The 13,875-nt window shown below is 47.3% G+C and overlaps 1 protein-coding gene across 3 annotated transcripts in view; it reads right to left on the minus strand.

The window, feature by feature from the left end:
- ODAD4 (outer dynein arm docking complex subunit 4) overlaps positions 1-13,534 on the minus strand; it is a 36,096-nt gene extending 22,562 nt beyond the window's left edge. For all 3 annotated transcript variants that reach the window (XR_013213396.1, XR_013213397.1, XM_077252158.1), the window contains exons 1-5: positions 13,363-13,534; positions 9,658-9,789; positions 6,488-6,641; positions 5,860-5,921; positions 2,467-2,626 (exon numbers count right to left, since the gene is read on the minus strand). Coding sequence is in view for 1 of the 3 variants with exons in the window: in XM_077252158.1 (XP_077108273.1) it covers positions 2,467-2,626; positions 5,860-5,921; positions 6,488-6,641; positions 9,658-9,789; positions 13,363-13,485 (631 nt within the window). In the remaining 2 variants the exon portion in view is untranslated. The remainder of the gene's footprint in view (positions 1-2,466; positions 2,627-5,859; positions 5,922-6,487; positions 6,642-9,657; positions 9,790-13,362) is intronic.
- Between the last annotated feature and the right edge of the window lie 341 nt (positions 13,535-13,875).

Genomic DNA, 13,875 nt, shown 5'->3' on the forward strand with positions numbered 1-13,875 from the left:
GTTCCCCCTTGACGGTTGATATATGCCACCCCCTGTGGCGTTGTAGGATTGGTTCCTGATGGGGTGACCTGCGAGGAGATGGTGAAACCTGAGTAAGGCAAGTCTGATAGCTCGAATTTCCAAGATATTGATGGGGAGACGCGACTCTTGAGTGGACCAACGACTCTGTGCCATGTGATGGTTGAAAACTGCACCCCAGCCCAAAAGGCTGGCGTCGGTGGTCACCACCAACCAGCGTACCGGGAGAAAGGACTTCCCTTGGTTTAGGGAAGACTTCAGCGTCCACCACTTGAGGGTCTGCCTGACCCACAGAGACAGACGGAATTGACAGTCAAGGAAGAAAGGGTTCCTGTCCCAGGCCAACAGCAGTGCATGTTGTAAAGGACGGAGATGAAACTGTGCGAACGGAACTGCTTCCATCGCTGCTACCATTTTCCCGGAGAATACCCATGCTGAAACGAATTGAGTGAGGAACTGGTCGGGAAAGACTCCATGCTCCCTGTTGTAAGGCCAAGGCCTTTTCTGGAGGGAGAATGACCAACCCGCGGGAAGTGTCCAGGATCGTTCCCAAGAAAGAAATTTGCTGAGCCGGTACCGGAGAAGACTGTTCGAAGTTTATTTTCCAGCCCAGGCGAGATGGAGTATCCACCGTGATACCGACAGACTCCTCGCAGGCTGGATGGGAAGGGCCTTTGATTAGTAGGTCATCCAGATACGGAAGTACCACCACTCCCCGAGCATGAAGAATGGCCATGACAGCTGCCATGACCTTGGTGAAGACTCTGGGGGCGGTGGCGAGGCCGAAGGGCAAGGCGACAAACTGGACGTGTTCCTCGTGGAATACGAAGCGTAGGAACTGTTGATGGAAAAGAAAAAATGGGATGTGAAGGTAAGCATCCTTGATGTCTATGGATGCTAGAAACTCTCCTTTTTCCATGGATGCGACAACAGAACGGAGAAATTCCTTTCTGAAGTGTCGAACCTTGACGAACTTGTTTAACAGCTTTAGGTCTAGTATAGGCCGCAGCGATTCGTCCTTCTTTGGGACCACAAATAGATTCGAGTAAAAACCCTTGAACCTTTGGTCCTGAGGAACCGGAATAATGACTCCGTCCCTTCAAAGCGCCTGTATGGCCTGAAGAAATGCTATTGTCTTTGTTCTGGGAGGGGAAGACTGGAAAAAAACGTGTCGGGGGGAAGAAAACTATTTTGTATCCGGAGGACACAGCTCTCTGACCCACTCGTCATGCACAACCGAGAACCTACTTTGTCGGTGTCCGCCGGATGATGTGACGAGTCATTGGGTAGAAGATCTAAGGGATCTGGTTCCCTTAGAGCCAGACGATCTCGGTCTGGATTTCCAGGTACGGTTAGGTCTGTATGAGGTCTGGGAACCTCTGTCTCCACGTGGAGCTCGTCCTGATCCAGAAGAGAAGGAAGTAGAGGATCAACTGGAGTTGTTGCGAAAAGGCTGGAACCGAGGCTGTTGTTGATTATGAAACGGCTGGGTAGGCCTTTGTTGAAGAAGAAATTTACTCTTTCCTCCGGTAGCTTCAGAAATAATTTGGTCCAGTTTCTCTCCAAATAAGCGACCAGCTTGGTAAGGCAGAGAAGTCAACGATTTTTTGGAAGCAGAATCTGCTCACCAATCTTGGAGCCACAGGGCTCTTCTGATGGAGACTGCATTTGCAGCCTGTGCAGCGCAATTGGTTGCATCTATCGAAGCGTTAACTACGAAGTCCCCGGCTTGAGCTATCTGGCTAGCGAGGTTGGCCGCCTCCGGAGGAAGATTGCTGTCGTGGAAGGTTGCGGTTAAGACCTCTGTCCAAGCGACCATTGCCTTAGCCACCCAAGTCGCAGCGAAGGATGGAAAGAGTGCCGCTCCTGAAGCCTCGAAGACAGAGTGAGAATAACCGTCAGACAAAGATAGGAGTGTCTTGGATGCGAGGGGACTGCAGCCAATCCTTCATTAGATCTGGAGCAAAAGGATATTTGGACTCAGTAGGCTTTTGACCTGTGAACTGTTTATCTGGTCTGTTATGATCTGGTGACCTTGGAGCCGCATGAAAACTTTCTCTGGAGTCGGTGGAACCTGTACTGACCGCAAATCCTGAACTAACACCGCAACTAGAAGTAGCCGTGGGGTGTGCCTAACAAACCCTAGACACCTCAACACACCCGGAGGACTAAATACCCCTATAGATGGAAATAGGAATGCTATCTTGCCTCAGAGCAGACCCCCAAAGGATAGGCAGCCCCCCACGAATAGTGACTGAGACACGACATGCGCTGTACATATAGGGCGCATGTCGTTAAGGGGTTAATATTAGTCGTAAAGTGGCCAACTATTTTAAAAGAGAAAGGTCATATTGACCATTGCTCATAAACCTAAAAAGGTCAGTCCAAACATATTCCAAATCTGCACAGAATATGCCAATAAAATAACAAGAACTCTTATCTAAGCACCTTCATCCTTCAGCAGGGTCTCCAGATACTCCATGTCACTGTAGAGCTCGCCCAGCAGCTGGCGAGCAGTCTTTTGGCTTTTCAGAGGGTCTACCTTCTTCTGCTGCTTCAAATCTTTTTTAGGCACTTTTGCTGGTGCTTTTTGCTTCGCTTTTTTACTCTATTAACAAAAGCAAAATGAAAAGATACAGAGACCACTAACCAACACTGAATTATAAAATAAAACTAAACAACAAACCCAATACATATTATTTCCCTATAACTGCATATCTTCAGAAAGTAGACATCTGGCACATTGTGAATATGCCACCGATCAATTTACACTCATTGGCGCCTTTATATTGTACCAAAGTGAAACGTTTTGTAAAATAAAAAAAGGTATCAAATCCACGTTCGTGGACAAAAGGAGACTCGTTACTTTTGAGCATAAAAGAGATTTTGCGGAGTTCATAAATGTCACATATGGCATAATAGTATAAGGGTTCTGATTCAGCACTGGGGGTTAATTACATGACAGTAGCAATAAAAGAAAAAACTAAATCAGCACACTCACAGAACAAGGTTCCCTGATGAACAGATCAAGCTTTGTAGTACGATACGCAGCAAAAATGTAGAAATCCAGCAAAGGGGTCCTTTAAAATAACATCTTCATTGAAGATCCAATATGCAATAGCATATGTATTTCTGACACAACGTCCTTAATCATTGCATACCTAATACCAAATCATGCAATGATGAAGGACGTGGTGTCAGAAACGCATATGCTATTCCACATTTAACCCCTTTGCTGGATTTCTACATTTGTCCTTAATTATATGACAGCTTACTTCCACTCTTGTAGCAGGGGCTAAACCCCCAAAATGACAAACAGGAAACATATATCATCTCTGATGGGTGAAAAAAGGAAGTAAATCCCCAGCGTGAAACTTGGATAAAAGATCAATTTATTTAGACAAATCCATTAAAATCCATTAAAATGTTTCATAGTGGTACAGCAAATAAAGGAGTACATGATGCGACCAACGTGTTTCGACCTAGCCACAGGTGTTTTTAATCCCAGCAGGACCACTACCCATTCAGACATATAGATTTTAGTCTAACAGAGGATTCATGCTTCCATACAGATGAAGAGTTTATTCTAAGTGAGGAAAAGCTTTGCTAGGTCCTGGTATACCATAAATGCCTTATCGTGGCTACCAGGTATACATGAATTGGCCAATTTATGCGCTAACCTTTCTCAATTTTTCACATTTCTAATGCAGTAATGCAATTCCATTTTCATATTTCATGTTTGCATGCTATGGTGCTACAGTGTGCTGCCTTTTTTGTTTGAGCGTATATGAGTTGGTGTCTCTAGGTTCAGCACCTGTTCACACTTAGTCTGTGTTTGGATGTGACAGTCAATTTTTTTGAAATTTATGAACTTGTAATGACCTGGAGAATCATAATGGCAGGTCAGTTTTAGCATTTAGTGACCTAGTAAAAAAAGCCCAACAAAAAACAAGCGTTGGATTGCATTTTTTTTGCTGTTTCACCGCACTTGGAATTTTTTTCCAATTTCTAGCACACGACATGGTAAAACCAATGGTGTCGTTCAAAAGTACAACTCGTCCAGCAAAAAACAAGCCCTCACATGGCCATATTGACGAAAAAACAAAAAAAGTTATGGCTCTGGGAAGAAGGGGAGCAAAAAAACAAAAATGCAAAGACGAAAAAAGCTTCGGGGGTTAAGGGGTTAAAAAACATTTTTAGGAAATCTTGATATAAACTCCTAGCAATGAAGCATATAGAGCTTGTTTGCTTTCAAAAGCCCCATTTCAGATTGCAGATGGCACACAATGGTACCAATGAAAACTACATCTTGCCTTGAGAAAAACCACACATTGACATAAAGCTGTTAAATGTATTACTTTCAGAACATGGCGACACACAAACGATGTTTATTCCCAAACAGTGCAATTAATGTAAAAACCGAAAAAAGTTCCCGGGGGTTAAGGGGTTAAAAATAAGAGGTAATTTTTAATAAATAGGTGGAAGATATTAGCTGTATTTTGCCCTAATAAGGATAATCTATGTAAAACCTAAGATTTAACCTTAGATTTAAAGCGTACCTGTCATTTCAGGTAACTATTCAGAATAAGCAGTCTTGTGTGTGTACATAGGAATAACACTTCGACTGGTCATTATATGATTTGTATCCTACACTGTTCACCAGTGTTCCCTCTGCAGACTATTTCTAAGGGTACTGTCTCACAGTGGCACTTTGGTCGCTACGACGGCACGATCCGTGACGTTCCAGCGATATAGTTACGATATCGCTGTGTCTGACATGCTACTGCGATCAGGGACCCCGCTGAGAATCGTACGTCGTAGCAGATCGTTTGAAACTTTATTTCGTCGTCAAGTGTCCCGCTGTGGCGGCATGATCGCAGCGTGTAAGTCTACGTTCACATTTGCGGTCTGCGCCGCAGCGTCGGGCGCCGCAGCGTTGCCGCATGCGTCATGCGCCCCTATATTTAACATCGGGGCGCATGGACATGCGTCGCACTTGCGTTTTGCGCCGCATGCATCCCTGCGGCGCCCGCGTCCGGGAGCAGAGGACGCAGCAAGTTGCATTTTTGCTGCGTCCAAAATCAATCAAAAAAAGGACGCATGCGGCGCAAAACGCAGCGTTGTGCATGCGTTTTGCTGCGTTTTTGTTTGCGTTGTGCGTTGCGGCGCCGACGCTGCGGCGCACAACGCAAATGTGAACGTAGCCTAACAAAGGTGTGCACGATATTCCCAATGTCCCGTATGACTTCTACATCGCAATTACGTCATGAAATTATCGCTCCAGCGCCGTGCATTGCAAAGTGTGACCGCAGTCTACGACGCTGGAGCGATAATCAAGCGACGCTGCAACGTCACGGATCGTGCCGTCGGAGCGATCAAAGTGCCACTGTGTGACAGTACCCTAAGTCTCAGTTCTCTCTGAGCTAGTGAGAAGGGACAAGCTGCTATGTCGTCTTCCATACACAGTACCAGAAACAAGGGATTTTCTTTCTCTGCAGCACACAGACAGAAGCAGTAGTATGGAAGACATTATACAGCAGTACTGAACTGTGTGACTGTAAATCCAGCACGGAGGTGAAATATATTTGCTGAAACCTGCAGCATGATGTGCCTGTGTCTTCCTGCCTGTATTGAATTTAATAAGCTACATAGCCTTACACCTTACAGTGAGAGAAGTATGGCTTGCTGTGACTAAAAGGGATAAGAGCTGATTTTTTTTCAGAGTGGATTGTGAGTTCGGGCAGCAGGGAAAAAAGTGGCTCATAAGTGGAAAAAGAAGCAGATTGCTTGTGGACATATGAACAACATACCGGCCATATAGTTAATACCCCAGGTACTCACCTCTTCTTGCTTGCTAAGAAATGCCATACCATCTTTGTTCTCTAGCTTTACAGAGGCTGGAGCTAAAATAAGAAACGTCCAGATCTTATTATATTAGCTACCAAATCTTCATCACTTCCATATGTTTAATCATATTGCTACATCAATGTACACACACACACACACATACACAGTATATGTGAAAAATAGCTTGACAGGAAAAAAAGTCACCATCCCATAGACACAAATACACAGGGACATTTACAAGATATTTTTAGAAGAAGTCTGGGGACAGGTAGAGCTTTATAGTGACTCCATAGGCCACCTAAATGTGTCACCACATTAAAGGGACGGTCAGTAGGATCAACAATGATAAATTGTCTATAAGGACATGTAGGTCATAGGAAGCTGAATAAAATGATACCTTGATATCTGCGATCTGATGTCTTATTCCAGAGAAATCCAAATCAAGGTATCATTTTATTCAGCTTCCTAGGCCCTTCATGCCCGTATAGACGGCTTAGGAGTGTTGATCCTACAGACAGATTCCCTTTAAATAGCTGTGCTCCTCTAATGGTGTCCTGGAGGCACTTACAACACAATAATCCACTTCACGTAGACACCTACAACTTAAAACCAAGATACTCACTTCCCACAGAGTTTTCAATAGCTTCCTGAGCCTTCTGGATTCCTAAACGAAATTCCTGGAGTTCAGGGCGTAGTTTGTACCCTCTATGATAGAACACAAGGGCAAATTCAAAGTCACCCATAGCATAGAGGGCTTCTGCTTTCTGGTAAAGACCCTGTAAGGAGAAGAAAAGAAAAGCTGAGATTACTGTACAGGTCCTAAGCAGTAACATAATACTAGTGTGACCCCAAGTGCAACTCTCGTTATACCTAACTTGATGGGAAGCAGCAGTTAGGAATTTAACAACTGTATTTAAAAAGGTTGGCTACTAAATGCTTACTTTATCAGATGGGCTGAGGACCTGACTTTGTGACACTTACTAATATACTGTATAGTGTGAGGCTGTGGCCTCTGATACAGCTAGGGGGTGCTGTTTGTTCTCCCCTGAATCTGCATGCAGACGGATGAAGTCCATAGGTGTGCATGAGAGTCACGGATTTCCGGTCCGGGTTTTCCAGGTGGCTGAAGGCCACAGGTTTGCGTGTGTTTAAAAACCCTGCAGTAAGGGGTATGAGAGTGTCAGGTGTCTGGTCGTGTCAGGTCAGGTGTGCGAGGTGCACGTCAGTGTCAGTCTGGTGTGTGCTGGTCTGCAGAGTGCATGGAAGCACAGGCCAGCAGAGCCAGCACCTAGGGCAGCTGAATAGCCTGTCACCCACAGCGTACACAGAGATGCAAGTCGTCCATGGTACTGGTTTCGGATGTGGACAGTCCTGTGCCCGGAGGTGGATGTCCTGTGCCCGAAGGAGTCGGATGTGGACAGTCCTGTGCCCGGAGGTGGATGTCCTGTGCCCGAAAGAGGACTAGCATGTGTAACGATTGCAAACAGGTGGATATGGTGCCCGGCTGCTATCCGGAGGATATCCTGAACTGTGTACGACTGTGTGAGTAAAGAGTCTGTAAAGAGACTGTGATACAGCGATGCAGGACACCCACGAGAACTAGTCAGAGGAGGGCTGGCGTGTGTAGTGTCTGCAACATATGAGGCTGTGTGTATGGAGATGTATAGAGACTGTGAGATGGCGTGCGGTCGCCAAGGGAAACTGGACAAGAGAAGTCTGGCCTGTTTAGGGACCGCAAATCTAAAGCCATGTGATATGTATTGCTTTGAACTGGTGTAAACTGGTCACTGATAATATCCACTGAAGTTATATGCATTTATGTGAAATGGACATTAATGCTGTGAAGAAACACATTAAAAGAGACTTTTGTGTTTGAATTTGTGGGTCACTGCTTCTTCACTGCGTACGATGCTACTGCAGCTTTACAATAGGTATAACATGTCCTGCTCCCTCCTGTTAGGACGACCTTCCTCACAGACTGCACAGCTCTGCTGTTCTCAGAATGGCAGACGGTGCATGTGACCAAACCGGGACATTGTCTCCACTAATGGACAAGCAGCTTTTCCATGTGAGGTTTTTAATTTGGAGGAGATGGATGGACAGATCTGCTTAGCTGCTCCTCCACCAGCGGTCATTATGAGAACAGCAGAGCTGTGCAGTCTGTGAGAAGACGACACAAATGGAGGAGAATATGAAATACGGATATATACAGAATCCTATCCCCAATATATTTGTAATAAGAAAGTGGACAACCCCTTTAATCAGCCAAAAACACTCTGCTGAGCGGGCAATAGCTAAATATATAATAAGTAAGGGGATCACCGTCTGCATACTACCGTATATATGAGTAGAGCCAAACAAGACAAAATGTATGCATAAAAATTGGGATCACCACATCAATTTGAAAAGTATACAAAACATCTTTATTAGAGAACAACACACAAAACCATTAAAAGCATTTAAAAACCCACAGTATAAATTGGGGTGACGGGTCCATACAGATTACTGGTAAATACCAAAACAGAGCATACAACACTACACAGCCGGTTTACAATGAGAATGCATCAAAGTAAATGAGTCCCAAATGCCAATGACTATCACATATAAATAATTATAACCCACAAACCTATGCCCAGATTAAATACTCCTATGAGTTGCCAAAAACACAATACGTCGCCCTATAGAGGAGGCTCCAAGGAGGGGTATACCAGAAGTGTGACCGGCACCAATCATATCCCAGGATTTTAGTGCCCCAGTCCTATGTTCTTACCCCACCTAACGAATAGGCATCCCCTAGGGCTCTGGCAAGGTAGGCTTGTGGGATCTAGTCGGCCGTGTGGTTGTTCAGACCTTCAGTGTGTAATAGTGTGCCAATCCTACAGTTGACACTTACACTTGGAAACCATATTTTTGTCTACATCCACTGTGAGGTGTACTGTGCGCTATGCTCCTATTAACCTGAATAGCCTCAAGCGCATACAGTTTAGACATCTCAGCCCCCAAAGAATTAAATTGCTGTAGAAGGTGTGAGAACAAAGGAATAATGCTCCGCTAGAAAGAAAGCAGCCTATAACATAACATTAAAAGAAAATGATTAAAAAAGCTGTCTACTTTGAAACCTCCAGAAGAAATGAGTTGATCCTGAGGCATCCAGGTGCTAGGACCGAGCGATCACCTATAACATTTAGGAAAACCGGACAGAATGGTCACAAGTCATCAGAGCAATTTCACCAGAATTCTGCAGTAAAAAGCTTTGCAAAATCCCCACATTTTTGCACATCTCAAATTTTGAGACTTTTAGCATCTTCTCTCAGCTCTGCTAAAATGGGTGGAGGTATCATGGGACAGAGGCGTGCCGCAACATCTCGTCTAATATATGACGAGCTATGATGCTCCCTACGCCACAAATCTTACTCCAGTCCATGACTAGAGTAAGATATCTAAGGTGCATACCACGGAGGCACACGCCACTCTTCAGATGCACCAGATTCATTAAGAGGCGTCTGATTGCACCCCGACCCCTTATCAAGACCAGTGTCAACATCGCTGGTGTTGATGAACTGAGGCCTATGTGTTCTGTAAACCTAAAATCAATAGACCCCCATATGGGGCCTGGTTACCACCTTTTCCTGAAAAATACAGAGGTAGAAATGACGACACTGCCACCATTCAGGTGACAAATTTACCATGCAAGAGCAAACAGATCGGGCATGGTGACCGTCACCCTAGACACCCCATACAGGGCACAGTAATATAATCTTATATGACAGTGCAGCTGGTATATAAAATTACCCTAAAGAAATCCTTCTCTTCCTGTAGAGAGGCCTCTGCATCCCTTAAAGCCGCGTCCGGGTCCCCAAGCTTTAGGAAACATTTAGACCGGGCTACCAGGCAGTGCTTCTCAGCCGGCTGTAGGTCCAGAGCCTACAAAAAGGATTAATAAGGTAAGTAATAAGTTAATAATGGCGTCTGATAACCAACAGATTTCACCTCAACCTTTCCTTATGGACAAAATATTGGCTCATATGGCAACTTTTAGCCTCATGGTGGCATTAGAGATCTGTGAGGTAGGAAAGGGGCTGCTCATATTGGAGGCCTAGACTGCACCTCTCCGAGCCCCGAATTTCAGAGGGACCACAGAATTCTATTTTTCTTCATCACAGTTTTAGGGTAAATGCACAAAATACCGTATTTAAAAAAAATCTCATCAAAATATTGCGAAAATCTTGCTGATTTTCATTGTGGATTTCGCCATTTGCGACTCGGAGACTAAAATCCACAGCAGATCTGCAACAAAATCCACATATGACGCACGCAGATTTTACAGCAGAAAATCCACATAAAATCTGCCACATGTGCAGGTATTCACAATGAAAAAGTCTAGGTATTATGGCACTTATTATAGATCTGAACAGTATGCAACCTTAAAGGGAATCTGTCAGCAGGTTCTTGCTATTTGGCAAGCACCATAATGCAGGGTCAGGGATCCTGATTGCAGGGATGTGTCACCTGCTCAGCAGCATGCCGTTTTAATACAATCAGTGTTTTATCAGCAAGAGATTATCATTGCAGGACTAGATGTTATGTGCACAGCAGTCCAGCTACTCCATTAAACCCCTCCCCCACCACTGATTGGAAGCCTTACTGACCATGTATAGCGTACACAGGAAGCTGCCAATCATGGCTGTGAGTGGGGGTATACACTGCTCAGCAGTCATAGAGAAATCAGGAATTTTAACAAAACTGCACCAAGCAGTCCAGTAAGTGACACATCACTGGAATCATGGTCTCTGTCCCTACATCATACTGCTGTCAGATTACATAGCAAAGCCAGCTGCAAAGATTGCCTTTAAGGCTACATTTCCTAGGAATATATTTACTGTATTTGAAAAAAGGCTGGAGCCACACATTGCACTTCGCATAGCAAACCAAGAAGCTCGCACCTTCCTCCGCAGTATACGTTGACACGCTGTGGACCTTCAACACACAGTTCTTATCAATTTACGCTGCGGATACTATTCACATCATGAGCATGAGATTTCCAGAATTCTCATGCATTATACGAGCACAATAAAAGGCAATGGATTTTCTGCAAGCCAATACATAGTAAAAGATCTCCAGCATTTTTTGCTACTTGTGAATGGAGCCTTATAAGGCAGCGTGTACAGTACATGGCCTAAGGCAGAAATCACCACCGTCAATCCAGGGTCACGTTATGGTAACAACCTCAAAGTGTACAGTGTCCTGTATAATGTGCAACATCCACAGAGTGCAGGCCGCCGCTGATGTGCGATATCCACAGAGTGCAGGCTGCCGCTGATGTGCGATATCCACAGAGTGCAGGCCACCGCTGATGTGCAACATCCACAGAGTGCAGGCCGCCGATGATGTGCGATATCCGCAGAGTGCAGGCCACCACTGATGTGCGATATCCACAGCGTGCAGGCCGCCGATGATGTGCGATATCCGCAGAGTGCAGGCCACCACTGATGTGCGATATCCGCAGAGTGCAGGCCACCGCTGATGTGCGATATCCGCAGAGTGCAGGCCACCGCTGATGTGCGATATCCGCAGAGTGCAGGCCGCCGCTGATGTGCGATATCCACAGAGTGCAGGCCGCCGCTGATGTGCGATATCCACAGAGTGCAGGCCACCGCTGATGTGCGATATCCACAGAGTGCAGGCTACCACTGATGTGCGATATCCACAGAGTGCAGGCCACCTCTGATGTGCGATATCCACAGAGTGCAGGCCGCCGCTGATGTGCGATATCCACAGAGTGCAGGCCGCCGCTGATGTGCGACATCCACAGAGTGCAGGCCGCCGCTGATGTGCGATATCCACAGAGTGCAGGCCGCCGCTGATGTGCGATATCCACAGAGTGCAGGCCGCCGCTGATGTGCGATATCCACAGAGTGCAGGCCGCCGCTGATGTGCGATATCCGCAGAGTGCAGGCCGCCGCTGATGTGCGATATCCACAGAGTGCAGGCCACCGCTGATGTGCGATATCCACAGAGTGCAGGCCACCGCTGATGTGCGATATGCGCAGAGTGCAGGCCACCACTGATGTGCGATATCCACAGAGTGCAGGCCGCCACTGATGTGCGATATCCACAGAGTGCAGGCCGCCGCTGATGTGCGACATCCACAGAGTGCAGGCCGCCGCTGATGTGCGATATCCACAGAGTGCAGGCTACCACTGATGTGCGATATCCACAGAGTGCAGGCCACCGCTGATGTGCGATATCCAGAGTGCAGGCCACCGCTGATGTGCGATATCCACAGAGTGCAGGCCGCCGCTGATGTGCGATATCCACAGAGTGCAGGCCGCCGCTGATGTGCGATATCCACAGAGTGCAGGCCACCGCTGATGTGCGATATCCGCAGAGTGCAGGCCGCCGCTGATGTGCGATATCCACAGAGTGCAGGCCACCGCTGATGTGCGATATCCACAGAGTGCAGGCCACCGCTGATGTGCGATATGCGCAGAGTGCAGGCCACCACTGATGTGCGATATCCACAGAGTGCAGGCCGCCACTGATGTGCGATATCCACAGAGTGCAGGCCGCCGCTGATGTGCGACATCCACAGAGTGCAGGCCGCCGCTGATGTGCGATATCCACAGAGTGCAGGCTACCACTGATGTGCGATATCCACAGAGTGCAGGCCACCGCTGATGTGCGATATCCAGAGTGCAGGCCACCGCTGATGTGCGATATCCACAGAGTGCAGGCCGCCGCTGATGTGCGACATCCACAGAGTGCAGGCTGCCGCTGATGTGCGATATCCACAGAGTGCAGGCTACCACTGATGTGCGATATCCACAGAGTGCAGGCCACCGCTGATGTGCGATATCCACAGAGTGCAGGCCACCGCTGATGTGCGATATCCACAGAGTGCAGGCCGGCGCTGATGTGCGATATCCACAGAGTGCAGGCAGCCTCTGACGTGCGACATCCACAGAGTGCAGGCCACCACTGATCTGTGACATCCACAGAGTGCAGGCCGCCGCTGATGTGCGACATCCACAGAGTGCAGGCCGCCGCTGATGTGCGATATCCACAGAGTGCAGGCCGCCGCTGATCTGTGACATCCACAGAGTGCAGGCCACCACTGATGTGCGATATCCACAGAGTGCAGGCCGCCGATGATGTGCGATATCCGCAGAGTGCAGGCCACCACTGATGTGCGATATCCGCAGAGTGCAGGCCACCGCTGATGTGCGATATCCGCAGAGTGCAGGCCGCCGCTGATCTGTGACATCCACAGAGTGCAGGCCACCGGTTGTGCAAAATTCGCAAAGTGCAGGCCGCCGCCGATGTGCGACATTCACAGACTGTAGGCCGCCACTGACGTACAATATCTGCAGAGCACAGGCTGCTGTTTACGGTGCCTAAGTTCTACCAGTTTCTTCCAATTCTGTGCCATCAGAACCTTATGGGATTACCATTTGTGCAGTTCTCTACAATTCCTTTATTTCCCTATGCCCCTCTTACATTACTAAAGCTTTCTTTGGCTTTGTCGTACTCCCCTTTCTGGTAGAGCTGCTCCCCCTCCGCCATGTAGATGGTGAAGTTGCTGCGCGGTGGTCCCAGCTCGCCATCCGCCTCCTCCGCCATGCTGCTGCCGCCGATGCCACCGGGACCTGTGCACAGAAATCTGCTGTTGTTTGTACATGTTGCTAGCAGCGTACACGTTACCTAGCAACAAGGAAACGCGTATCACATGGGCAATGCATTACTCGTAGCCAATCGGAAACTGGCTGTTCATGACGAGGGGCGGGGTTAGTACTCCCTAGTCTGTGAAGACGGAAGACGCCACATTTTTTAAAGCGCTGATGTACCGTGTACAGTGCGCATGCGCGGTCCATCCGTGCGCGTGCCTGAGCAGTCTGGCGTCATATACACCCGATGGGCCGATTCCTAGTCTGTTCTGTAGGGGTGACTGGATAAGGCGCTACCCCCTCAGTGACCCCTAAACATCGATTTGCCTCATTTATAGCGAGCCAC

Source organism: Ranitomeya variabilis, chromosome 4 (assembly GCF_051348905.1).
Source record: "Ranitomeya variabilis isolate aRanVar5 chromosome 4, aRanVar5.hap1, whole genome shotgun sequence".
Taxonomy (NCBI): Eukaryota; Metazoa; Chordata; class Amphibia; order Anura; family Dendrobatidae; genus Ranitomeya; species Ranitomeya variabilis.